This window comes from Rattus rattus, chromosome 9 (assembly GCF_011064425.1).
Source record: "Rattus rattus isolate New Zealand chromosome 9, Rrattus_CSIRO_v1, whole genome shotgun sequence".
In the NCBI taxonomy this organism is placed as follows: Eukaryota; Metazoa; Chordata; class Mammalia; order Rodentia; family Muridae; genus Rattus; species Rattus rattus.
The window spans coordinates 91,462,964-91,490,610 of NC_046162.1; the positions used below are offsets into that span (position 1 = coordinate 91,462,964).

At 49.9% G+C, this 27,647-nt stretch overlaps 1 protein-coding gene across 2 annotated transcripts; it reads left to right on the forward strand.

The window, feature by feature from the left end:
- The first annotated feature begins 1,757 nt into the window (after positions 1-1,757).
- Lgals9 (galectin 9) lies at positions 1,758-24,922 on the forward strand. Of its 2 annotated transcripts, XM_032912843.1 has the most exons (11): positions 1,759-1,865; positions 9,639-9,727; positions 13,848-14,049; positions 15,981-16,091; positions 18,029-18,124; positions 20,073-20,108; positions 20,605-20,655; positions 21,248-21,289; positions 22,129-22,217; positions 22,364-22,526; positions 24,369-24,922. In XM_032912843.1, the coding sequence occupies exons 1-11, from the start codon at positions 1,827-1,829 to the stop codon at positions 24,513-24,515; spliced, it is 1,065 nt and encodes a 354-aa protein (XP_032768734.1). In that variant the 5' UTR covers positions 1,759-1,826; the 3' UTR covers positions 24,516-24,922. The 2 variants fall into 2 exon arrangements, with proteins under 2 accessions (XP_032768735.1, XP_032768734.1); XM_032912844.1 differs by lacking the exon at positions 18,029-18,124 and having other exon boundaries at positions 1,758-1,865.
- Positions 24,923-27,647: the final 2,725 nt, after the last annotated feature.

The following is a 27,647-nucleotide window of genomic DNA, read 5'->3' on the forward strand; positions in this document are numbered from 1 at the left end:
AGGAAGCATAGCTAAGAATTAGTCTTGGCGAATTTTGGTGTCTCAGCTGAGTGTAAGAAGAGTGTCTCAGCTAAGTGCCTGGCCTGGCAAATGAGGGGCTTCCCCTTGGTACCTGGAGGGCCATTTTGTGAGATTGTAGCAGAACGTTGCAGGCTCACTAATTCATAGAGAATGTGTGTCTCTTTCTCGCTACCCTGGAGGGCGGGAAGCACAAACCAAGATACTGTCTGATGACCTCACGGTTGAAGGCAGAGGTGGAAATATAGGTAAGAGATCAAATTCACAGAGATTGTCTTGCTAAGCCACACTGGTCCATGTAAAGGACCAGTCCCCAAACCCAATCGTCCCATGGTGCAGGGTGCACTTCCGAGCACTGATGCTGTGGGAATAAATTTGCAGCCCATGCTTCTCTGGAAATAAAGAAACAGCTTCTCACAGCGAGCTTGCTCCTAGTTAGCAGGGGTGCAATGCCAAAGACCTGAGTGAACCCAGGAAAGTCTATTGTCCTGGCTCCCCACCCCCACCCCAAACCCATCCTGCAATTCTTTGCTTCTTCGATTATTTTCCTTACCTCATAACCTAAACCACAAGAGCAGGCTTTTGGTTTTGTGTTTTGGTTTTGGGCAGGGAAAGGCTGGTGATGTAGTTGGTGGAGTGCTTGTCTAGCTCCTAGGAAGTCTTAGGCCTGAACCCCAGCACCATCAGGTACAGGTGAGTCAAAGCTATAATTCAAGCACTTTAGAGGTAGAGGCAGGAGGATCAGAAGTTCAAGGTCATTGGCTATGTACTGGGTTCAAGGCCAACCTGGCCTACATGAAGAAGAGGAGGGAGAGGAGAAAGAGGAGAGAGGGGAAGGGAAGAGGTATGCATGCTGTAGATAAGGCAGGCTGGAAATTCATGATGTGTCATTCCACCTGGCTTGAAAACTATTTCAAACATTTCCTTGGGTCTCCTTCCTTGTCACTTGGGATATTCTGTGTCCAAAATATTTTTCCTCTTCTTACCCCAAAATGACGGTACTAGGGGTAATGAGGGAGGAGAATAGGGGAGAGACAAGAAGGACAATAAATTCACAGGCAGATGGAAATGAAGTTCCCAGGGCACCCACATACTCCATACTAACAACCTCAGTGGTGGTATGTTTCTTTTTTTTTTTTTTTTCTTCTTTTTTTTCTGGAGCTGGGGACCGAACCCAGGGCCTTGCGCTTCCTAGGCAAGCGCTCTACCACTGAGCTAAATCCCCAACCCCGGTGGTATGTTTCTTGCAAAAATAGTTCTACATGGTTAAGATTTTACACAAGGGAGAAATACTTCTTGGAAAGCCTAAATCATCACAGGGATTTTAGAGTGCCCGTCAGGAGTTAGGTAACCTTGCTCATGCTGCCCCTAAAATTTTCTGAGCATCCCTTTTGCTGCACATACAAAAGACTGAAGAGGGTCTTTAACATGGATGCCCACACAGAGGGCAAGCGAAGCCTCGGCTCTGCTGGATGGGGTGATGACACAGGCTTAGAAGCACATCCGCTTCTGGCCGAGGCTGTGGAGAAACTCCTGCTGGCCGAGTGACAGGTTTGTTGGGCAAAGCTCAGGAAGGGGAAGGCAAGGTGTCGCAGGGAGCACCCAGTGTCCTCCCACCTTCAGCCCTCCACCCTGACATCACCTTTATTTTTTCTCTAGACACTTCCTTCAGCCACTGATTCCTGGCTCCTCCCCGTTGAGTCAGTGCCAGGTAGCTGTGGTTTCTATTTCCTAGCTGAGTCCCGCCCTGTGCAGAGTTCTGTCCAGCAAGTGAGGAAGAGAGCGTTGGTTCTCCCGGGACAGAAGAGATGGCTTTCTTCAGCACCCAGCCTCCATACATGAACCCAGTGAGTTGTGGGATACAGTCGTGGGTGATTCAGGAAGAGCTAATTGCCACATCTAGGGGAAGTTGCTCTGGGTCTTTGGGGAAGCAACAGAGCTGCACGGAGAGCGGTGAGGGTGTCCTGCAGACGACACATAAGGGGCAGACATGCCAGGCAGGGTCATCCTGGGAAGACGCTAAGCTTGCTGTGCCTCTGGGATTCAAGGGTTCCACTCATGACTTATGAGGTGGAGTAATAGGTGCCTTCTCTGAGCTACCCTGTTAGCCTCTAGAAAGGAGATGGTTTATATGGCGTTGTAGGTGGAATTGTGGGTGGTGGTGGTGGCAGGTATCGGACCTCTGTTCAGCAATTTACAAACTAGGTGATGTCACACTCGGTACTTTCTCCTCTCTGGGCCTTAGCACTGTGTCTTTAAAATGGAAATAATGCTAGACTCTGTCTCCTGAGGTTAAAGAGAAAGCAGATAGTACACTTGGGTGTTTAAACAGCACCCGGAACATGGAGGTGCCTGGGAGTAGGCGGGAGGGCAACAGGGAAACCCTCCCCAAAAACTGTCTGTCCTCTAAAGGCCACATCAGAATTCACCCACGAACACTTCCAGAATGTGTGCAGACAGGCAAGGAGGTAGGGACTGTCCTTTAGTGCAGTGTGCAGAGGGCTCATGTGGGCTCCTTTTTTCCTCTGTCTATAGGTGGTTATGTTTATACACTAGGGAGCTTGGTAGCCACACTGTGTGTGGAGAAACTGAGGCTTTGGGAGCTTGAGGCCTTGCCATATGTCCTCAGCTATGGTAGGTGACAATGAAGGAAAGTGCTTTTCTCAGAAGAGGGGACACTCGTAGGAAGGTGGCAGGAAAGAAGGCAGAAGTGAGTGTCCCAGAACCTTCTGTTGTGCTCACAGTGTGTGCAGGCGGAGACCGCAGGATACTGTAGGTGAGCTGGTTACCAGAGCCCAGCATCAACCTACTCTAGCACCGCTCTGAGCTTTGCTTGGGGCTACCGGAAGTTGCCATGTCCTCAGCTACACTGTTGAGGCTTCTGACTTGACAGCTGCTCCGAAAGGTAGATGGGAAAATTAGAAAGGGCTGTCCAGTGCCTCTGTGGCGCCTTCAAAGACAGAATGTGCCACAGGGGCGTGATATACCCACTCTGGTTTCCCACCAGACAGGGCTAACAACTTGGACTTAGAAGGTAGACTTTTTAGCACTTGGGAGGCCGGCAAGAGGGTCTCCATGCACTTTAGGCCTCCCTGGATTGCATAGTGGGTTCAAGGTTAGCCTGGGCTATACAACAAAACCTGCCTTTAAAATAATCAAGCCAAACATAAATAAATAAATAAATAAATAAATAAATAAATAAAGGCGGAAGCAATATTTTCAAATATGAAGGGAAATCCTCTCATAGGACGGAGGGAATCAAGCAGGTTCCTGGTGGGAGACATGGAGACCATGTGCAGTTCCTGATCACTGTCGCAGTTTCTTCTACTTGGCTGGCCTCCCTCAGTGACTCACTGACTTCTCTAGATGTGGGCCACACACTGACTGACGGTGTACAAAAGTCATGTGACTCCTGTCCTGCTGAGGAACAGTGTTGTCCTGGCCTGAGGGCCATGCCAGGGCCAGGCTTGGTTGCTGACTCCCATGAGGGTCCAGAAGAAGACGGAGCTGGTCAGGATGACCTTCTTGTGTGACCCTGGTGATCCAGGGGCCAAGGACATTTATGTGCTTCCTCATGAAAGCGAGCCTATGTCACCTATGGCTGAGAACATTAGTTCTATTGTTCAAACCTCAGGCTTGTCCTCAACCAGGCAAATTGCTTTTAATTTTCTGCACTTCTGTTTCCTCATCCACAAAGTCAGTAAAACCAAGGCTGTTAGGGTGCTTTAGGGACTGTCAGGGTCTTCGAGGCTGGGCTTTCTGGCTTGAAATTACGTCAGATATTGCTGGTGCCTGGACTGTATATGCCCCAGTGGACCACTGAGCTGACCACACTCTGGCTGTAGACTCTGCCTTCTGCATGCCCCAAAAGGAAATGGAAGCAAAAGATCTTAGCCTCTGGGTAGAAGATAAGTCTGGCCAGGGAGGAGGGTGCGTTCTTCTTAGGGTGAACAGTTGCTCAATCAAGGGTCCCCTGAACCAGGGACTTCCTGTTGGCATCGTGCCTCATCTTCCCAGGAATTCTTCAGGCTGCCATTGCTACCCCACTAGTCCCAGCAGGGATGAAGGCATATATAGATGACTGACCTACCTGCCCAGGGTCCAGACTAGCACAAGGAGGTGAGAGCCAAGACCTCGGGGGTTATACAGATTTTTTTTATGTATGTAAATACACTGCAACTGTCTTTAGACACACCAGAAGAGGGCATCGGATCCCATTACAGATGGTTGTGAGCCACCATGCGGTTGCTGGGATTTGAACTCAGGACCTCTGGAAGAGCAGTGCTCTTAACTGCTGAGCCATCTCTCCAGCCCCTATGGAGAAATCCTGAGAAAAACAACAGCATCTCCTGGGCGCAGCAGGGATCCGTTGCTGGTTCCATTATTTTCTGCTGAGCTGCGTCGCTGAAGATCTGAGATCCCCGGGCTCCCCACGTTTAACTCAACCCTTTGCTCTGTCACTGATCAGGGAGGGCAGAAGTCTCAGCATCAAACTTCAAATTCTAGGATTGTGATTTAGTGTTGTTGGCTCAGCACCTGCAAGGGCCTCGGTTTCAATGTCCAGCAGCAAATGCTACCCTAAACGCAGCAGCAGCAGCAGCAGCAGCAGCAGCAGCAGCAGCAGCAGCAGCAGCAGCAGCTCATGCTTCTTTTAAACAAAATCTATCTGTTTGTTTTTGTTTCTTTGCTTGTTTGCTCTGCATGTAAGTGACAGAGGTCAGAGAACAACTTTGGGAGGCAGACTTTTCTATGCATCCTTTGGGTCCTGAAGGTCTAACTTGCATCATCTGGGTTGGTTACAAGTGCGTTTATCTACCGATGCGTCTTACCAGAAGAGCTCTCTTCCTTTCTTCCATCTATTTCAGAGCCCCACCCCGTGACCCCCTTCTTAAAGGATACCGGTGATTTTGTGAGGCTGGCCTGGGTAATTCAGCAATCTCCCCATGTCCGGGGACTTCAGTCCATCTGCACAGTGCACAGTCCCTTTATCACTTAAGTCAACATATTCCCAGGTTCTGGGCCTTTGCTGGGGGTGAGGGAAGGGCGAGGCGTGCCACACACAGCCTCTCAGTCCTGGAGAGTTTCTCCAGAGATAGTTTATCTGTGAATTAGTAACCGAGTACAAGTAGCCCCTCCCACTTTCTACACAACCGATCTCATTCGGGCCCAGTAGGTGAGGGCTCTTGTCACTGGGCTTGGTGACCTGGAGCCCACAGGGTGGTAGGAGAGAACCGACTCCTCATGCTGTCCTCTGAGTTCCTCAACCACACAAAAATGAATAAATACCACGGGTGGCGCCTTTTCGGTGTTCCCGCCTCCATCCTCTCTACACTGAATCGGTCATATGCAAAGAGCATAATTGATACTATTTATTGCACGTATATAGAGATACAAGGAAGTGTGCTTGTCTCGCAAGTTTGAGACCCTGGGTTTAACCCCTAGCATCCCAGAAACAAAACAAAACAACAACCCCAAAACATTTGCTTCCGGTATTCTGTATTGGCTTTTTCTCTTTAGTGGACTCTAGGTCCTTTCCCGTCTTTTTGCTATTCGCGTGTTTTGCTTATAAGATTCGCTCATGTCAAAATAATCCGTCTCAGATTTTAGGGACACCATTTAAGATACTAAAATCTAAGCGGGGGTGGGGTGGGGTGGGGGGTGGCTCTCTTAACATCTAGGAGCTTAAGACTGAGAGGTTCAAGGGTCATCTTCAGCTACAGTCTGCCTGGGCTACATGAGGTTGCCTCAACAAACAGAGACAGGAAGTCTCACGAAGGGGTTTTTTTTGTTTTGTTTTGGTTTTTTTGGGAAAACTGATACTTCAGAGAGGGATCTGTACTGCCGTGCCTCCGCGACCTACCCGCCTCTGTTCTTCGTCTGCCTCTGCTTTTCTCCTACCCTTTCTGTGCACATACATGACCTCACGGCTATCACGCATGCCTCCTGAGCCTCACAATTTGTGGCCCTCAAGGAGTGTGGGCGGGTTAAGTATCAAGTGTTCAGCTGCCAGCACAAAGTTGTAAGGAAATTTCAGGAGAGGGAGGAAGTTTCTTTATTTTTTCTTTTCTTTTCTTTTTCTTTTTTTTTTTTTTTTTTTTTTGGAGCTGGGGACCAACCCAGGGCCTTGTGGTTTGCTAGGCAAGCGCTCTACCACTGAGCTAAATCCCCAACCCCGAAGTTTCTTTATTTTTCAAAAGACTGATTTTGGGTTTTGTTTATGTGTGCGTCTCTGTGAGCATCTGCCATGTGTGTATAGTGCCCAAGGAGGCCAGAAGAGGGCATCAGATCCTTGTGCTGAAGTTACTAGCAGTGAGTTGCACGTGTGGATCCTGGGATCTGCACTTGGGTCCTCTGTCCTGAGCAGGCTGTGCTCTTCTCCTGCTCCTGGAGGAGTTTCCAATACCCTTCTGACCGATCATCTCTTGTCAGGCTAGGGACGCAGGAAGTGTTCTTGTCCAGCAAGTTTGAGACCCTGGGTTTAATCCCTAGCGTCACAGAAACAAAATAACAACAACACGGTTCCCGCAGGCCGATCCACAGCTCCCTCAGGCTGGCTGGGCTCCTGCATTCCGCAGGTGTGCATGGGAGTGGGGATGAGGGTGTGAATACGGGAACTCAGACACGGGCAAGCTGTGTTGCCAAAACACTCGGTGACAGAGCCAGTATGAGATGTGAGAAGACACTTCCCCGAACTGGTCACAGTGGGGCTCGTCAAATGGGTCTGGAGCGTCTAGGGAGCCGCTTCAGGCTTCCATGGGTTCTGGACAGGCAGACAACCCAAGGGTAAAGGTCAGAAGGCAGTGACAGTTAGATAAGGCGGGAGGACCTGGAGGGGGTGTTAGTGATAGACAGGATCAAATTCCCTAATAACGCCAGCCACTAACGGCAGCAGAAGCTAGAAGAAACATGGCGGAGGTGCAACAACAACGCAGAACAAAGACCAGCAAACCACAGACAAAGGAAGGTCTTTAAATCTACAGACTTTAGAGTGGGAGGTGAGGTTAGGGGGCGGTCTTTGGTTTTAGAAGGAGGAGTCTAAGTTTAGAATGAAGAGGTATTTGCGCTTACTGCTGAGGGGGTCTCTTTGCTTAGGATGAAGGGACAGTAAATGCTCTCGGTAGCCATAAGGCCATGTCTAGGAAGCCAATCCTGTATTCTCTCTGCCTTTAGTACTGACATATTAGCAGTTTTGTATCATAGGGAAGGTCCTAGATAGGACATAAGACATGGCAGATCCCTCCGCCGGTCCAGCGTTTGCCCTCTAACAGCCATTGGGCTGAATTTTGTGGGTGAGTGTTTTCTGTCGGGCTGTGACAACTTAGTTGGCGCTTGCCAAGAAGTGTCTGAAATGGCCAGCTATCCCATGACCCACCTTTCTTGCTCTCTTATACCTCCACCCACCTACTTTCCTTTCTGATCTCGAGTTATTGCAAAACAACGCCTGACACTGAAAATAGTCCCTCACGTATGTCTGCAATACAGGACGTGTTTTTGACATTAAATAGATTTGAACCCAGGTCTTCGTGCATCCACTTTCCAAGGCTGAGATCGCAGGAGCATAGACTCTCACCTGACCAAAATTCGTATACATCTTGAAGGAGTCCTGAGCACCCCAGAATTAGAACATAAAATCACCCCGACGCGACGGCCCAGATTTGTGTTCTTGTGAAAGTTCGGCAGCTCCCCTTCCTTATTGTCAGTGTTTCCAAGTTCTTGGCAACTTATTCAGTAAGATCCCTTGACTCACAGGGATTTGCAAAGGAAGCCACACAGCTTTATCTGAAGCAACCCGGCAGGTTAGCATGGGAGATGCTCAAAAGTGACAGCGGGCCGGGTGTACTCTAAGGGCTCAGCTAGGGTTCAAGGCTTCCATTTTTAAGATTCGAGAGAAGGAGGAGCTGGTTGCTAAAGGGCCTGGTTTAAATGGTTCTCTGTTTTGATAGTTTGGAGTATACATTCATTTGTCCTACTGTGGGTGCCCCTTCCCTCACGCAGAGGCATGGGGTGTTAAATGAGAGTCTCCCTTTCCAATTTTGTCCCATTGAAGATACACCCCAATCCATCCAGACTAGATTGAACTGTTCTCTCCTCCCTACCTGAACACATTGGAGGATATATTTGAATGGGAGCTGTCTGGATTCGATTGTTACCTGGGGGCAGGGGAATTTACACCATTGCTCAGCTGTGGGAGTGGCACAGCCTGGTGCAGGTGTGAGCTCCAGGAGCCTCTGTGGTCTCTAGCTGCATTGTTTGCATACGTGCATGTACGTATGTGCATAGTAAGTGCAGACGAAGGAAAGAGGCTGTCTAGTGAATTATTAAAAGGGTCGGAATGTGCCTAACTCCAAGCCAAATAGGGTCCCAGGATACTAAACTGTCTCTTGTGTTTGCCTGCTTTGTTCCCCCAGCACTGGGCCTGGGTGCTGACTATTCATTAGAGCTGAGAGGATAGGGCTCTGCCAGATACAGTGTGAGGCCGATCTGTCCCAGTCCCTGCTTCTCCACATCACTCAACTCTGGCACCATTTTGACTCCTAGAGCATTTAATTTACCAAGGGCATTGACCCAAAGGAGGTGTCAGAGAAGCCACTTAAACACCCTGGAGTGATAGGAGAATCAGCCAGGAGACAGCCCTGGCAGGCAGCAGAGCCACCCTTGGTAGAAAAGGGTATACTGGAAGATTGTGAGTCACTAGTTTGGGAATTCAGGTTTGAGAGGATGAGGCAAGGTGAGTCAGGGCAGAGGGGTGCCAGCCTTGTGACGGAGCTGAGTCCAGGAGCAGGCGAGATGGTTTATCTCCATTTACCAATGAGGAAACTGAGGCAAAGAGAGACTAAGTTTTCAAAAGCCACGGAGATATTGATCAGTGACTAGGGTTCAAGCCTGGAACCCTTCTGAGCCTCCCACTGGGGCCCAGTCACTTTAGGGAGAGTGGGGAGAGACCTGACAGAGAGATGGCTGGTGGGCCCTGGGATGGAGTGGACCCTGGGTTCACAGGCTGCAAGGGCAGCTCTAGGGAAGGAACAGAAGCTGAGAGCTTTGGGAGCAAGGCTGCCTCCAGCAACCTGCAGCAGAGCTGGCCCCAAGAACGGAGCGTGTAACACCAAGCATGTAACAAGCAACCATTATTGTTACATGGAGGTGGGGGTTGGGGGATAGCGTCCTCTCGACCATCTCTTAAGAGGAAAGGGCTTGAATTCCAAAACACAGTGGTGGGACCCTTTGGTCTTCTGGGCTCCTGAGTCCCCAGTCAGGGCCCTGAGGTCTTTTGGTGAAGTTGGGTTGGGGCTGGCAGTCCTCACCAGCATTCTAGTTCCCTACCTTCTAGGCCATTTTCATGCTGTTTCCTTCTTGTAGGTTTTACAGCTGTCACTTCCAACAGACTGTGGAAGGAAGTGACTTGAGGTCAGTTGCCGGCCAAGCCTCAGAAACCCGGTAGTCTGATAGTTTCAGAATGACTGTGTAACTAACTGGATTGGGCCCGCTTCTGTGGGGGACTCTAAGATCTGTGTGGCTGGGATTCTAGCCCCTTGGTGGCCATGTCCTCCCCGGCCCTAACTGGGTACCGTCACACTGGGCAAGTGTCAGACAACTGATATCTCTCCATTTCCCCTCTGCAGGTCGTCCCCTTTACTGGAATAATCCAAGGAGGGTTGCAGAACGGACTTCAGATCACCCTCCAGGGGACCGTCCACCCTTTTCCAAATAGGTATGTGAGTGGCATTGATGTTAACCTCCAGCCTCAGCAACTGTGGAGCCACAGGGTATGGAGGGCTGGCCCTGCCCATACCTCCTGCCATCCTGGTGCCATTGACAGACTCACTAGACTCCTAGGCTCAGAGCATCCTGCTCCCAGAGAGCTCAGAGTCTGAGGAGGGAAGTGGCCAGAACGGCAGGCCACAAGATGCACTCTTGACACTGTGGTATGGTGTTGCAAAGAGAGTTCTTCTATTTCCCACAACAGCCTTATCTAATTTTCTTTTCAGATGTGTGTATTGTATGTGTTGTGTGTGTGTGCGTGGTGTGTGTGTGTGTGTGTGTGTGTGTGTGTGTGTGTGTGTGTGGTGTGTGTGTGTGTGTGTGTGTGTGTGTGTGTGTGTGCGTGTGTCACACACACACACACGCAGGTCTGGAGGAGGCCAGAAGAGTGGTATCAGATCCCCCTGAAGCTGTCTGGCGTGGATGCCGAAAACTGAGCTAGGGTCCTCTGGAAGAGCAGGGAGCATTCTTAACTCTTGCACAGTCTCTCTGGCTTTGTCTGTCCAGGTGTTTCTATCAATTTTTGAGTTCTAGGGAAATATTTTAAAGCTTCTGTCAAGGGCAACCCAATGATGGAGATGCAGTTGACTTAGTGGAGTGCTTGTTGAGCACACACAAAGCCCTGGGTTAGAGCTCAGCACTACATAAACTAGGTATGGTGGTGTAGGTCTGTCATCCGAGCATGGGAGTGGTTGGTACTGGAAGATCAGAAGTTCAAAGCCAGAGTCAGGTGGCTCTCTGAGTTCAAGGCCAGCCTGGTCTACATAGTAAGTTCCAGGACAGTCAGAGCTACATGACAAGACCCTGTCTTGAAAACAAAACAAAAAAAGTTCAGTCAACCTCGGCTATATAAGAAGTTTGAGGCTAGCCTGGGGTACATGATGTCCTATCTTTAAAAAGAAAAGTAAGCCCCTGATGGGTCTATCAGCTCAGCTACAAGGAAGGCTGAGGCAGGAGGATCTCAGATTCAAGGCCTTCCTGGCTATTGAATAAGTTCAAGGGTAGCCTAGGCAACTTATCAAGACTCTCAAAATAAAAAGTAAAAAGAGGGCCGGGCCACTGAAGCACCCAGGAGTGCTCTCAAGGGCTGAGGAAGGCCCTGGGTTTCCTGTGGCCTCCGCTGAGGTGTGGCCTTCATCTATTTTGGGTGGGTCTATGTGGCAGCTGCCAGCTAAAGAGCCAGCCCACCTCCCACTAGAGTCACAGCTGTTCATCCCCACCCCCAACAGTCCACTGTGGCCTTAAATGGGACATTGGGAACACTTCTGAGTCTCCTTCACATCTCCAACTGTTTGGATTCTAGCTAGCTTTTCCCACCATTGCCATCCTCCTGAGTAGTCACAGCCATGTTGGCCTGTGTGAGATCTCTGCAGTGCTGTAGGGGATTGTCCTACAACCTCCCAGCTGCAGACTCAGGACCTGCACCAGGAAAGCCCCACTCCAGCATTTGCTACAGACTGCCCTTCTCCCTCCCAAAGCTGGTGCCTTTCCCTTGGAGCTTAGGAGAGATCCCTTCTCAGGCATGGGTTTTTCAAAGCACAAGATAGAAGAAGCTACAATGTGCCAAAGCAGAAATAATCCTGGGGAGTTTGAAAAGCAGCGTTGTCTGATGTAAGACAAATAAAGGGGCTCGGGATGTAGCTGGGTTGGTGGAATGCTTGCCTAACACGCAAGTCCTAGGCTCAAACCCTAGGACAGGGGGTGGGAGGTGGGGCTCGGGGCAGCAGGACAGGGAGATGTGGTAGCACATAACAGACCAGGAGGGCAGAGGCAGGAGGATTAGGAGTGCATGTTCATCCTCAGCTACACATCAAGTTTGAGACCAGGCTGGAGCACATGAGACCTGTCTCAAAAAAGGACTCAGGCTTCAGTGTTGTGATCCTGTGTCTGTCAAGCCCCCCAAACATGACCAGATGGGACAGGCCCTGCCTTAGGGCCACAGGAGCTCCTATAGGTCCTGATGTCTAGGGCATCAGCCTTTGAGGACTTTGTCAGAGTTCTGTTGCCTAGACTGTTCCAGAACACATCTTCCAACAGAAAACTTGAACATGCTTTCCCATGTAAGAGGAGCTTGGTGGGATGTCTGTTGGGCTGCCTCTGGGTGTAGCACTGTGCGGGGTACTGCGTGGCGTGCAGATGACAGAGCTCTGTGTAAGGGCTATGGAGTCCAGAGTGAGTGGATAAGGAGGCACCAGCCTCTTCAGGAAAGGGAAGGCTGGACTGTGAGGCCCCTGGGAGGAGAGTCTCAGACTTGAACTTGGATCTTGAATCCAAGCTGGCTGTGATGTGGAGAGGTGGGGCACACACTGATTATGCTCCTTTTGTGAGCCTGCCTGTCCTGAAGTTTTGTGATTTTAACTGTTCCTCTTGGAGCCCCAGCTGTACTTCAAAAGTGACCATGGGGGAGAGGCTTCCTCCCAGGAAAGTGACAAGAATGGGAATTTTCCACTGTTGGTAAAAGGGGAACTTACAGAGTTAGTGTGGGTCAAGGGTCATATGGAGACACTGGGGCTATGATCAGGATCTAAGCTTGACTTCCGTACCTAATGTCTCTCCAACACAAAGGCACTCTGTGAGGACCAAACTAGGAGTGAAGGCTTTTCATGCCTGGAGAACAGTTCATATGACTTTTGAATTGTTTCTTTTTTTCTTTTTAAAATTATTACACATGTGTGTGTGTGTGTGTGTGTGTGTGTGTGTGTGTGTGCAAGTGTGTACACTTAGGTGATGTGACAACATTGCTGAAGAAAGATACTCCTTGCCCCCCCATCCCCCATTAATTGCCTGAAAATCCCCAGGAAAGGATGAGGTGTGGAGAGCCGCTCCTCCCTGCAGACAGAATGCTGTCTGACCCAGTCTTGAGTGGGTCTCCAGACTAACGGTAGCTGCTCTGGGTTCAGAAGTACCATGGCCAGGTTACACGCGGATGAGAAGTGTTCCACAGTGCTTACCCCCTTCCGGGGCATCGTCCACGCAGTCCTTCTGTCCTCTCTCCTGAAATATTCTCTAAGGCTTGAGGGGCTGATAAAGGTGACTCATGTACGTTTGTTTCTCATTATTTATCTTTTACTTATTTATGTCCATGCACAGCTGTCACACTTTCTGCAGTTTACCAATGCCTGTTGCAAAAAGAAGCTTCTCGACTGAAGCTGACAGCAGCATTATCAGTAAATGAATAATTAATTTAATCAATAAAAGTATAAAAGACATAAATACAGAGGTGTCTCTGTGTGCACATCGTATCCACTTAGCGGGGCCTAACACCTTCCAGCCACAGGCTTTTGTTCAACTTTGAAGTGAACTCCCACCCGAGGGATGGGCCTCGAATCCAAGTGCAAAGTAGTAGCTACTGTTGGCCAGAGGAACGCTGCTTACTGGCTCGATTGCACCACCCACAGAGGGCTGGGCCTTCCTGCACCAATCAGCAGCCAAGAAACACCCCATAGACTCATTCCTAGGGGTATCCTTGGGGGCAATTAGCTAGCTGAGGTTCCTCCTTCCCAGATGTGTCAACAATTAAAACCAACTCTGATCACAGAGATGCACACACAGTGCACAGCTGAGTGAGACAACTGATGACACCTCTCCCCTAGAAGCCCGCTTAGCACCTAGCGAGCACTGTTCTAGTTTGCTTTCTTGCTTTCTCTGTATCTTGTGGCCAGTCTGTGGTGAAAGATGCATGCTCTTTGCTGTTATTTCTTACTAATTGTCAACTTTACTTTTTAAGAAAAGAGCACAGGGGGCTGGAGAGATGGCTCAGTGGTTGAGAGCACTGACTGCTCTTCCAGAGGTCCTGAGTTCAATTCCCAGCAACCACATGGTGGCTCACAACCATCTATGATAGATCTGATGCCGTCTTCTGGTGTGTCTGAAGACAGCTACAGTGTACTCATATAGAATAAAGGAATCTTAAACAGGAAAGGAGCACAAGAAGGATGCAGTAACTGCACAAAAAATATTAGGTCTGAACTAGATGAACTCAAAATGCGCTAACACGCCAGGCAGTCAGAGGCACTTCTGCCCCACCCTGGGGGTAAGCCATGCTCCAGAGGTTCCTTTCTCTGCCTTAGGATTGCGGTGAACTTTCAGACCGGCTTCAGTGGAAATGACATTGCCTTCCACTTCAATCCCCGGTTTGAGGAAGGAGGATATGTGGTTTGCAACACAAAGCAGAATGGAAAGTGGGGGCCTGAGGAGAGGAAGATGCAGATGCCCTTCCAGAAGGGGATGCCCTTTGAGCTTTGCTTCCTGGTACAGAGGTCGGAATTCAAGGTGAGTGGGGAATCCCTCCCCCGACCCGCTCCCTGGGCAAACCACATTTAAACAGACACATTCAATGAGATCAGGTCCCAGCCAAGCCACTACAGAGATGTGACCTTTGCCCTCTGCCTTACAGCCTGTAATCTGCAGATGAACCTCTTGCTTTTATTCCTTAGAAAATAAGACATCAATCTGTCACCATATTGCGTTGAGGCCCCCATGTGTCTTAAAAACAAAACAACAAACAAACAACAGCTCCAACAACCACCACCAGAAACCCTGTAATTTTTCTTTGATAATGTCATACACCGGTAGAATGTGTTTTGGGCACACACACACTCCCGGTCCCTGCATCTTATCCCCACTTCCACTCCTCTGGAACCCTTGTCTTTCCAGTTCCCCCTCCGACTTTTAGGTCTTTTCTCCCCCCTCAACCACCCACTGGATGTTATTACAGTTGCTTTTGTGTGCATGGGTGTGGGGTGGTTTTCTGGACTATGGGCTTAGTGTGGCTACAGCACTAGAAAGATTCCCTTCCCTCAGCTAACAACTGTCAAAAGCAAGGTAGGGCCTCTTGTCCTGAAGCCTCATTTGACCCAAAACCCAAGTTAACTCCATTCCTCAACGGCAGGTCCCTAGTAGCATCTGCTTCCTATGGTGCCGGGATCACACCTAGCCTCCTGCACATTGGCAAGGGCTCTGCCCTGAGCTACACCCCAGACTTAACCTGTATCTGCTGAAACACATTGGTCTAACCTTTCTTCAGGTTCTGCTAAAGGCAAAGTGTCCTTACAGGCCAGGCACTGTCCTTGGGCAGGGGTCGGGTGTGTGGGACATTTCCTGAGCTTGTCTGTGGGACGCTAGGGTGCCTCTAAGGTGCACTTGGGTGCCCTCCAAGTGCAACCTGAGTTTGTCTTTCTTCTGCTGCCCATAAGCATCCAATGCACACGTAAATATTGCCCAGGTAAGGTCTAGGATATAGTTCTCTAGCATGTACAGAGCTCTGGATTTGATCATGGTACTACATGGCTGTAATCACAGCCATTTGGGTAATGGAAGCAGAAAGATCAAGTAGTTCAGGGTCATCCTTAGCCACATAGCAAGTTTGAGGCTAGCCTGGGCTACATAAGACCCTGTTTTAACCACATAAAAAAATTACCTGACAGGAGCTAAGTTTGAAAAGATAAACCTAGGGGCTGCAGTGGTTAAGAGCACTGGCTGCTCTTGTGAAGGCCCAAGGGTTCAATTCCCTGCACCCACCTGGCAATTCACAACCCTCTGTAACTTCAGTTCTAAGGGAATCAACACTTTCTTATGTCACCGCAGGCATGTGTGTGGTGCACATATATACATGCAGGAGAAACACCTACACAGGTGAAATAAAGTAACTCCAAAAGTTACTTTTGAAAAGTTACTCTGGGGCTGGAGAAATGGCTCAGTGGTTAAGAGCACTGACTGCTCTTCCAGAGATCCTGAGTTCAAATCCCAGCAACCACATGGTGGCTCACAACCATCTGTAATGGAATCCTCTCCTTGTGTGTTGAAGACAGTGACAGTGTACTCATAAAATAAATAAACAATAAAAAATATGTTTAAAAAAAAAGAAGGGGTTGGGGATTTAGCTCAGTGGTAGAGCGCTTGCCTAACAAGCGCAAGGCCCTGGGTTCGGTCCCCAGCTCCGAAAAAAAAAAAAAGAAAAAAAAAAGTTACTCTGAAAAGCAACAGTAAGCCTGAACTAAATAAGTGAATGCCAGCCAGGAGCAGGAGCCCAGAGGATCATGGGTCTGAGTGCAGCGGCTCACACATTCTGTTCTTGGCACAGCATTGCAGATGATGTTCCTGCCTTGAAGGGTTGGATGTAAGATTCAGATCCTTATTTCTGAAAGGAGAGCTCAGGTGTGGCCTGGCCTGGCACTCCTCCCACAGTGACTCTCTCCCCCCAGGTGATGGTGAACAAGAACTTCTTCGTACAGTACTCACACCGCGTGCCCTACCACCTCGTGGACACCATTTCGGTCTCGGGCTGCTTGCACCTGTCCTTCATCAACTTCCAGGTCAGGAAAGGCTTGCACCTGTCCCAGGGGCAGAGGACAGTGACCAGCTGGGCTCAGCTGGGTCTGTGCCCACTCAGCAGGGTACCAGCAAGCCTCTGCCCCAGGTGGCTTCGGAGGTGCCCTGGTTTGCTGACTCGGTGTCTGTCTGCCTGTTATCTGTCTCTCTGTCCCTTTTGGCATTGGTTTCGCTGTGATGAACAATCTACTTTGGTGAAAATGCCAGAGCTGCTCCTTGTCTGCAACTGTCTATTGCATGACCAGGGAGTTCTAAAAGGGCTTGAGCAAGGGAACCAAATGGAATCCAAATCAGAGGGCACAACCTGGCTCCTAGGGTCCAGCCTGGGTCTGTTTGACCTCTATATTAAAAACAAAAATCAAACCAAACACACAAATTTTTTATGTGTATGTGAATTTGTTTGTTTTTCTTTTTCTCTCTTTCTTTCTTTGTTTCTTTGTTTCTTTGTTTCTTTTTTTTTTTTTTTCAGAATGTCACTTTGTAGCCCAGGCTGGCCTCTAATTTATGACTCTTCTGCTTCAGCCTCTTGAGTGCTGGGATTACAGATATATGTTACCAGGCTCAGCTCTGAAAACAAATTATTTATTTATTTTGTGACAGTGTTTCATGAACTTGTGTCCATCCTCCTGTCTCAGTCTCCCCAGTGTCCTGATTACAGACAGATTTGTAACACCAGGACTAGTTCTGGACTTTTTTTTTTTTTAATTATACAGCTCTGGCTGGCCTTGAATTCTTTATAACCCAGATTGGCTCTACAGTGTAATCCTCCTGCCTCCAGCCTCTTTAATGCTTGGGATTACAGACCACATTCGTCTGTATTTAAAAAGACAATTGAGACAGGGTTTCTGTATGTAGTCCTGGCTGTTTGGGGAACTGGCTATGTAGGCCAGGCTGGTCTTGAATTCACAGAGCTCCCCCTGCCTCTGCCTTCTGAGCGCTGGGATTAAAGGTGTGCTCCACCACTACCCGGTTTGTTTTAGAATTTTCAATGTGCTGCCAAGATCTGAAAGTCCAGCTGGGACTAGTGTCTCGGGTCTATGATTCCAATGTCAGAAGAGTGAGGAGTTCAAGGTCATCCTCTTCCTCTCCTACATAGTGAGTTTAAGACTAGCCTGAACTACACGAGACTCTGTCACAAAAATACCAAACACAGTATATGAATGAATGAATAAAAAATTAATTAATTAAATATATCTAGTGATCCTGTGGGAAAATTGGCTCCTTTCCCTCTAGCCTCATGCTCACATTCGATATTTTTTCCTGACCCTTCCTGCAGGAGTGGAAGCAGGAGGGAGGGACTAAAGGAGCACCCTGGGGTTGGGGATTTAGCTCAGTGGTAGAGCGCTTGCCTAGAAAGCATAAGGCCCTGGGTTCGGTCCCCAGCTCTGAAAAAAGAACAAAAAAAAAAAAAAAAAAAAAAAAAAAGAAACTGCTATGGACTGGAGAGATGGCTCAGCGGTTAAGAGCACTGACTGCTCTTCCAGAGGTCCTGAGTTCAAATCCCAGTAACCACATGGTGGCTCACAACCACCTGTAATGAGATTGGATGCCCTCTTCTGGTGTGTCTGAAGACAGCTACAGTGTACTCATATAATAAATGAATAAATCTTTAAAAAAAAAAATGGGGTTGGGGATTTAGCTCAGTGGTAGAGTGCTTGCCTAGCAAGCACAAGGCGCAAGACCCTGGGTTCGGTCCCCAGCTCCGGAAAACAAAAACAAAAACAAAACCACGGTACAGAGTTGCATAAAGGAGCACCCTGACCTTGCTCATGCCAACCTAACCCTTTCCTGGTGTCGTTCCTCTGGGTCTGGAGCCTGTGCTTGTTTTTTGCCTGGCCAGAGCCAGCCTTTACTTTTGGCCTAGCTTTGCTTTGGCAGTGCCTCCTGCTTCTGTCACCCAGACATGCTTTTGTTTTAACAGAACTCCACTGCAGCCCCTGTCCAGCCTGTCTTCTCCACAATGCAATTCTCTCAGCCAGTCCAGTTCCCACGGATGCCCAAGGGGCGCAAACAGCGAGTGAGTTAACCTCGGCCAGGAGGTTCAAAGGATACAGCCCAGAGGCAGGGCCAGCCCACAAGCTAATCAGAAGCCTTCAGACCCCATCAAACCAACCCAGTTGCATCCACTGTGCCCCTCCTGGCTCTGTTCTTCTAAGCATCCCTCTCCCTCCCCCAAGCCACTCTTCGGTCTAGCCTGTGGTAACTCCTCACATGTGCCAAGTGTGGCTTGGCTCCTTACTGCACAATGACCTCGCCTAGCACATTCCATCTCACAGTGTCCCGTTGTAAAATTCTTTAGGGTTAGGGCTGAAAGTCTCTAAACAGAGCACAAAGCCTGGTGGATGCCTATAATCTTAGTACTTTGGGGGCAGAGCCTGGAAGGACCAGAAGTTCAAAATCACCCTCAGCTTGTGAGACCCTATCTAAACCAAACCAAAACTAAATAATAAATAAATACAAGCACAGATCCCCTCCTAGACACAACAGAACACTGTCTAGTCTGGCACCAGCTCACTTCCTACCTCCGCTCAGTCGTGCCACCTCCACGGTTCACTCAAAGCCCTCTCTGGCCACCTCTCTTTTGCACAGGCTGTCCCCTCTGGTCACCTTGCCCCTGGCAAACTAATAATCACACTATAATTCTTTGTTTAAATGGCACTCAAGAATTTCCCCTGACCCACCTCATGTTACGGTGGACTTGGCACTTGTCTGTGCTGTGTGGGTCGTGACTTCCTTTGCCTGTGCACCTTCTCCATGCCCAGGAACCCCGGAAGACTGGCACCACGACTTGTTCATTCATTCATGTATTTCCAGCTCCTCACATGGTGCTGGCATTCGACAGGGACTCAGAACATGGATTTTTTTTTTCTCACAGTCAGGGAGAATAGGAAGCTAACAAAGGGGGAGGGATATGCTGGAGGAGCGGTGGGAAGGAGCCAGCAGCCCTGCGGTCACTCAGGCAGTTGTGGTTCATGTTGGCTCAGAATGGCACCTGCCTTCTGCCATACTAACTCTAGGTCTGGTAGAGTATCTGGAAGCCATTGTAGGGTAGCCCAACGTTGACCCTGGCCTGGGAGTGATGTGTTTATATAAAGAGGGGGGCGGTTACGTTCTATGGAGATGTGGTGAGGTGTGGGGGAAGGGGGTGCCTTGGCAGGCCCATGCTGAGGCATCCCTTCCCCCTGAGGGACCAGCCACATGATGGTACAGTATAGAATAGAGTTTATTGGACTTGAAAGGGGAGGAGGGGGAGAGAAAGGGAGAGAGAGAGAGAGAGAGAGAGAGAGAGAGAGAGAGAGAGAGAGACAGACAGACAGACAGACAGACAGACACTGGTCATGAGCATGTGGAGAAAAGGGGGAAGGGAATGAGGGGCGAAGAGCATGAGAGGAGCAAGAGAGAACAAGAGAACAGGGAGTGAGGAGGGGCAAGCAGCCCCTTTTATGTCAGACATACGTGGCTATTACCAGGTTACTGTGGGGCGGGGCTTAGACAGAATGCTAACAGGGAGGACAACGGATATGGTAGATACAATATGACTTAGCCGGGTTCCATTTGGGACCTTCTTACTCTGTGCCTGGGCCAGCCCAGGCAAGTTGCTTAACCTTCCTGAGCCTCAGGCTTCAACAGGGGTGATGGGAGTCAAGGATGCTGCCCTCTTTGGAAAGCACTGGAGCTGTGTGCTCAGCACACGACAAAGCTAAATGCTAACAACGTGGGGAGCTGGGGATGTTGCTCTCACCTCTGTGGGCCCAGAGAATGATGTGGTCAGATAGGTCGAGTCCTCTCTCAGGGGGCCAGGGACAGTCCCCGAGTACCCCAGTGCACCCTTGCGAGGGTGAGAATTTGGGCGCAGCAGGCTCAGGAAGGAGGTGAAACTGACCACGAGAACCACACCTGAAGTCTGAGGTCATTTCTCACCCCACGTGACCCCAGAGATAACCCTCCTCCTTGATCCTTTTCAGACTCAGGGCTTTCAGCCTGCCCACCAGGCACCCGTGGTAAGTCCTCTGCTCTCTTGTGTGTTTTTTAAAGAACCTTTTCTTTATGGCTCTTGCTGTGGGTTAAAGGGAGGAGACTCAGCATCCCTCATAAGGGCAGACAAGAGGACACACACTCCCTACCCACCAGGCCTCAGGGATGTTGGTGGGAGGGGCTGCAGGTGTGCTCGGCTGGCTCTGATCTAATGGAGAACGGTGCTGAGGGTGAATCCTGTCGGAGGGGAGTGTTTAAGAATCACACGCAAAGCCCTCAGCGTCCCATAAGCAATGCATGGTGGTGGTGAACAAGCAGAACTCTAGTCATAATCTATCTTCCCCTCCAACAGCGAGATGCTCCTCCCCAGCCCCAGTGTATTTATGGGTGTCTGGGAGGAGTCATGTGAAAGACCTACCCTGTTGCAGTCGGAGCTTCAAGCTTACGGGTGGAGATTATGTAGCGCCCCCTGGTGGCAGGTAGTGGTCCTTCTAATGGTGAGAACTTACTTCTTTCTCCCAGGCTCAAACTATCATCCAGACAGTTCACAGCATCCCTGGACAGATGCTCTCTGTAAGTCTAAAATTTTTGGTTATCTCATAGCTCCCCCACTTTCCTTTAGTCAAAAGCAGAATCCCCTAGAGTCACAAAGTTGGAACCAAAGTGCTTAGGAAATACATGGAGAAAGCTGGGGCTGGGCCCTCTGAGTAGCAGCCTAAACTCCCTGTGGGACAGCAGAGACTCAGAAACAGTTTTTATAGGAATATGACTGGCAGACATTCTGGCTTTTTAGTTGTCCAGGCTGGAATGTGGTGGCTCCAGGCCCTAGTTTGCTTACTAAGCTCAACCCCTCCCCCCACCCCGCCAAGTCACCACTGACAACCAGTCTGTCTGTCCTTCCCCTAGCACAGAGCGACCCTGAATTGCCACCAAGTCACTACTGATAGCCAGTCTACCTGTCCTTCCCATAGCACAGTGGAGGTGGGGGAGTCTGGATTGATGGGGATGCACAGGAAGTGTTAAAAGGCAGGGGACCATCATGGGGTCCAGGAAAACGGCAGGAAGTTCTGTGGATGCTGCTGTGACAGAGAAGGGGGGTGGGAGGCCTCAAGGGCTGGATGTTAGAGGTCCTTTGAAGTATGTGTCACTCATGTCTCTTCCACAGACTCCTGGAATCCCTCCTATGGCATACCCCACCCCAGCCTATGTAAGTGATTTCCTGAGGAGAGCCTTGGCTTATGTTAGTAGAGTGAGAGGTAAAGAGTGGCTTTGTGGGACAATTTCTCTGACTTACAGGATCAATGAAGGCTCCTGAATCCAGGTAAACAGTTCAGATATCCATGTAAATATCCACTAGTAGACAGTTGAAAAAGAGCTTTCAACTTTAAAATGCTCCCTTGAGCAAATTGTAGACCTGCCTTAGTTCCTTTTCTATTGCTGTAATAAAACACCATGACCAAGGCAACTTACAAAGGAAGCGTTTAATTTGGGGCTTAAAAGTCCATGACTATCACAGCAGGGAGCATGGCTGCAGATAGGCAGGCATAATGCCAGGGCTGGAGCTGAGAGCTCACATTTTGTAAGAGGCCTGGGGACGGGGAGGGGGAGGGGTGTTGATGGGCAGAGGAGACTGGGAATGGTACAGGTCATTTGAAACCTCAAAGCCTTTCCCCAGCAACACATTTTCTCCAACAAGACCACACCTCCCAATCCTTCCCAAACAGTTTCATCAACAGTGAACCAACTATTCAAATAGTTGAGCCTCTGTGTGGTCAGGGAAGGAGCGTTCTCATTCAAACGCCAACACCCCAACAAGCCATTTGTGCCCCAACAATGTTCCCCTAGTTGTAGTTGAAATGTATTTTGGGAAACAGTGGAAGGTTTGTTTTGTTTTGACATTTAATGAACCAAGGAAAAGGAACCTGGATTCCTTCTAGCAGGTGCAGGCCCCATGGGCCAGGCTTTGGAGGCCTTAGACACTTATGCTGAGTCCCCTGCTGTTGCTGCAGCCCAGCTGAAGATACTCTCTTCTCACCCTCCCAACAGGCTGTACCTTTCTTCACCAGCATCCCAAATGGGTTTTACCCATCCAAGTCCATCGTCATATCAGGCGTGGTCTTGTCAGATGCTAAGAGGTAAGACGGGCCCCCGGGGCTCCTAGAACAGAGGCTCCCAGAGTTGTTCTGGCCAGCCTGTGGCTCTGAGCCACCTGGGGTGATGGGTAGGGGCCGAGCCCAGAGCTCAGTAGCCAAACAGGGTCTCTGTGAACTGTCCATTCCAGGTTCTATATCAACCTTCGCTGTGGGGGTGACATTGCTTTCCACCTGAACCCCCGTTTCAATGAGAAGGTTGTGGTCCGAAACACTCAGATCAACAACTCCTGGGGGCCCGAAGAGCGAAGCCTGCCTGGGAGAATGCCCTTCAGTCGTGGCCAGAGTTTCTCAGTAAGATGCTGGGGTGCATGAGGAGGCTGCAGGGGTCTGTGATGGGCTACAAGCAGATTCCTGGGGTTATGAGGGCTGCACCCCAAAGGAGAGAGGGTGTTGTACAGATTGGTATTATTTCATGAGTTCTGAAAGGTAAGGGCAAAGGAAGGGTTTGTATCTGCTGTGTCCACTTCCCCCTGTTCTGGGGATGGACGGGCAGACAGCCTTATGCTAGGCGAGCACAGTAGCACTGAGCTACATCTCCAGCCCTCGTTCATTCATTTGTTTGTTTTAGGCAGGGACTCACGTTAGCCCAGGCTTACCTACAGCTCACACTGTAGGATGTCTGGCCTGGAGCTCAGGTGATCTATCTACCTTGTTGAGAGTACAGGCCTCAGCCACCATGCCCGCTTCCTAACCCTGCCTTCTCTTCTTTTTATTTCTTCCTTCCTTCTATTTTGAGGCAGGGTCTTCATTAGCTTAGTCTTGAACCCACTCTGTTGGCCAGGCTGACCTTGAGTTTTTGATGCTGCCTTGGCTTCCTGAAGAGGGCAGCGTACAGCCCTGCACTGTGGGGCTTGGCTGTTCCTGCGTTCTACAGAGGGGCAGATAAGCTCACAAGGACGGTTCACCTGCAGGAGGTCGCACACCCAGCGTGTGCCGATCAAAGCCGAGGGTGAACTGCCATTCACTCGCTTGCTTACGCAGTCATGTGTCACCGAGGAGGAAGAGCTGGAGTAGAACTGAGGCTTGGGAGCCTGAGACCCTGAGCAGACCTTATCCACCCTGGCTCTGACATCAGATTACCCAGTGAGCTTAAATAAGAAAAATCAATGCTGAGACCCTGCCCCGGAAATGTAATGGCGGCATTCTCTGCCACAAGACTTAGAGCACAGGGCAATGTCATAAAACGAGCTTGCATTTTGTTACTGTTGTTGTCGAGACATGTAGCCCAGGCTTGCCTCACACTTGCTATATGTTCGAAGTTGGCCTTGAACTCCTGATCCTCCTGCCTTTCAAGTGCTGGAAGGAATAACAGACGTGCAGCTTGCCTGGCTCGGTTTTTTATGTACGAGTGTTTTTCAGCATGGATGCATACCATGCTCACACATGCCTGAGGCCCTCAGAGGTCAGAAGAAGGCATCAGATCCCTTGGAACTAGAGTCACAGATGGTTGTGTGCTGCCAAGTGGGTGCTGGGAAATGATCCCTCTGCGAGAGCAGACGGTGCTCTTAGCTGTAGAGCCACCTCTCCAGCCTCCCGAGCTTGGATTTTAGTTTCAGGAGAACACAGAGCTAATAAAACTGAGTCTCATAGAGCAGAAGGGTGGAACGTGATGGGGTCTGCAGCACACTCTGGGCGGTGACCGCATATAGCGTGATGTCTTAGCCTGGTGCTCAGACAGTGCGTTATGAGTGTTAGCGGTGGCCCTGGGTCAGGAAGCTTTAACATTTGTGTCAGTTGTTTCATTAAAAATGGCTTGGTGGAGACCAGGCAGGGAACACTGGAGACACAGACATCCTGAGCCAAGTCTTGTCACTAATGGCTTAGGGTTCATCTGGAGAGTGAGATGGGGGTGGGGACACCGTCTGAGTAGATGGTGGGGGATGGGTGGGGGTCAGGAGGTGAGAGGGGCATGGAAGGCCGTTGGAGGGGCTGCCAGCACTTTTCTCTGTCTGCAGGGTGGAGAACAGCATGTGGGAATGTACTAGGCAAAGAGAAGGCTGTTGTCTAGTAAAAGGCAGAGCATTCAGGCTGTCTAAAGGCCAGGTTTGGGACTTGCTTCCAAGGGAGGGGAGAGCACGGGGAAGAAGATACAGCCTGGATTCTCAAATGCCCCGTTGTGGTGTCTCTGCCCAGGTGTGGATCTTATGTGAAGGTCACTGCTTCAAGGTGGCCGTGGATGGTCAGCATATTTGTGAATACCGCCACCGCCTGATGAACTTGCCGGATATCAACACTCTAGAGGTGGCCGGTGATATCCAGCTGACGCACGTGCAGACCTAGGAAGGTCTCTGGCCTAGGGATGAAGGCTGAGGAACCCTCCCTGAGTCTTGTCATCTCCTCCCTGTCTCAGCCCTGCCTCCCCAAATCCTGTCATCCAAAGAGAGCCTCATTGGCAGGAGTTCCAGGAAGGTGACATTCCCAATTCACACCCTCCACAAAGGGGGAGTCCTGGGCTACGGGACATATGGCTGTGAGCCCACAGTGTCAGCCATTGCTCCCAAGCTAGTTATCTTCTGAGGGAAGTGACCTCCCTGGGTTTGCCCCTTTCTCTGACCCTTTCCCTTCACCCCTCCAGGAGGGCCACCTTGATGTCGTCTCATTGGCCTCCAACTGACCCAGAATGTCCACATTAACTTTTCCCCAATTCCCATAAAATAAATAAGTATCAACGCTTGTCTACACACACATGAGATGGCTGGGTTACTGAATGGGTCTGGAGACTTTCTGGAACCTACCAAAGGGAATGGGCGGAGACAAGTCTTTGCCCACACCTGCTTACAGGGGTCCCTCCTCCCAAACCCCACAAGGTACTGTTATAACTGGGTGTAGGCTGGGGCCCAGGGTCTCTGACAAGAATGCCAGCCTCGGTGTAAACCAGGGACCAACCCATGCTCCTGAGGTGGAGATGGTCCTGGGCAGAGGTGGTGGGAGCCTTGGCAACTTGTGCTGGGTGGGAGGTGAGGTAATGGGGTAAGGAGAAGCTGGCCTGCTGCGGGCTCCCCAGCAGAGGAGATTGGGGTGAAGACCTGACCTATGACGAACCCCTGAATGCTGTTACTCATTGAGGTTCCCATCCCTCAGGAACCAGGGTGAGGGCCTCAGATCATCAGCAACACCTGGGAGCTTGTCAGAAATGCAGTCGTTCACCTGGCAGGCTGAGGGAGGAGGATGGCAAGTTCAAGACCAGCCTGGGTTACACAGTGTGACCTTGTCTCACAAAACACAAATAAACACAAGTGAAGGAAAAAGCAGCAGTGGGTCCTTCCAGACCTACTAAGCCAGAGTCTCTGTATGTCTGTGGTGTGTGTGTGTGTGTGTGTGTGTGTGTGTGTGTGTGTAAAGAGAGAGAGAGAGAGAGAGAGAGAGAGAGAGAGAGAGAGAGAGAGTTTTTTGTGGTGTGTTTATGTATGGTGTGTGTGTGTGTGTGTGTGTGTGTGTGTGTGTGAATGAAGGAGAGATGTTTGTGTGGCATGTTTATGTATGGTGTGTGTGTGATATGTATGTATGTATACATGATGTGTATGTATGTGGGTATGTATATATATGTATGTGGTGTTTGTGTGTGGTATGTATGTGTATGGTATGTATGAATGTATGATATGTATATATGGGTATATGTATAGTGTATGTATTTGAGGGTGTGGTGTCTTCTTATGTGTGGTATGTATGTGTATGTGGAATTATGTGTGTAGTATGTATGTGTGTAGTTTGTATGTATGTGTGGTGTGTATGTATGGGTATATGTGTGTGAAGTTGTGTAGTCATAGGCCAGTTCTCTCTCTCTCTCTCTCTCTCTCTCTCTCTCTCTCTCTCTCTCTTAGATTTTATTAAAGGCAGGTTTATTGGGAAGCTGCTCTCAGGCAAGTTCACTGGCCCCAAAGATTGAGGCCAGGGGAGTTGCCATGGAGGGGTTGGGGGGAGAAAGGGCAGAGAGAAGAGATGGAGAAGAAGAATCTTTGGTTTTTCCAGACAGGGTTTCTCTCTGTAGCCCCCGCTGCCCTGGAACTCACACTGTAGATCAAGCTGGCCACAAACTCTGAGATCGGCCTGTTTCTGCCTCCAGAATGCTGGGATTGAAGGTGTGTGTCACCACCACCCAGCCTGAGTGTCTTCCTTTTTGGTTTGTTTGTTTGGTTTTTGTCTTATTTTTTAATTTACATTTCAAATGTTACCCCCTTTCCCAGATTCCCCTCTAGAAACCCCGCTATCCCATCCCCCCAACCCCTGATGAGTGTCTTCCTTTATCTCTGTCAACCTTATCTTTTGAGACAGGGACTCTCATTGAACCCAGCTCTCACTGATTGACTTGGCTTGTGGCTCCAGGGCCTATCTTTACCTCTCAACCCTGGGATCACGCACACACACACACACACACACACACACACACACACACACACACACACACACACCACAACTAGCTTTGTTAGTGTGGGTGCTGGGAACCCAAACACATAACAGATACTTCATCAACTGAGCCATCCCCCCAGCCCCCAGCCTCCAGTCTACATTTTAATAAGATTGCCCAGGTGACTCTGGGTACCTAAGCACATGGGAAACCCTGACCCAAGTGACTGGACAGGTCACACTGTTGATGCATTACTGCCAGGGGCAGGGGGTTTCCATGGGCAATGAGAGGCTGTTAGACCCCTTGGCCCTGCCTCTTCTGCCCCATCTGTTGCAGCTGGGAAGAGAGAACTAGCTTATGCTGGCACAGGGCAGAGACCAGCGATGGGGCTGTCTGGTACGGAGCTGGGCTGGCTGGTGCAAACAGGAGCTCACGGCCCCCACAGCAGGTGAGGATGGTGGTGCCCACCACAGCAAGGTGTCACCTGCAGAGAACTAAACCTGTCCTACCAAGGTACCAGATCATGACTGGCTAAACTCTCATCAAACAGGTCACGGGACACAGCCAACACTTTCTCTCTTTTTCAGATGGTCTCAAAGTCATTACGTAGCTGTATTTGAGGTCTATGATCTTAGACTTTAAATCCTCCTGCCTTCACCTCCTAAGTGCTGGCATCACAGGCGCGTGCCACTGTTGCCTATGGTTACGCAGTGTGTGGGATCCAACTCAGGGCTTTGAGTACGCTAGGCAAACACTGCCAACTGAGCTGCATCCTCAGCGCCCAAGCACATCACTTCACAGGATAGGGTGAGGGGCGAGGTCTTCAGGCAACCCTGGCTCTCACAAAGAAGTCCAGGTCTGACCACGCCCTGCAGAAGGTGCCTTGCGTGTGAAGCGCAGCTCCGGCTTCTGATCTGGGCCACCTTGCATGACTACATGGCTTCCGACAAACGCAAACTTCATCTGCTGTCCCCTGGGGACCTGGTGAGCATGCTCCCTCGTGGGAGCATCGCTGTCCAGACTGTGGCACCCACCAACCCCAGCCCATAGAGGACTCGAGAATGCTG

Coding starts and splice junctions, on each gene's coding strand:
- Lgals9 (XM_032912843.1), top strand. CDS start 1,827: ATGGCTTTCTTCAGCACCCAGCCTCCATACATGAACCCA. Junction 1,866..9,638: donor AGCCTCCATACATGAACCCA/GTGAGTTGTGGG, acceptor TCCCCTCTGCAG/GTCGTCCCCTTTACTGGAAT. Junction 21,290..22,128: donor CATACCCCACCCCAGCCTAT/GTAAGTGATTTC, acceptor CCCTCCCAACAG/GCTGTACCTTTCTTCACCAG.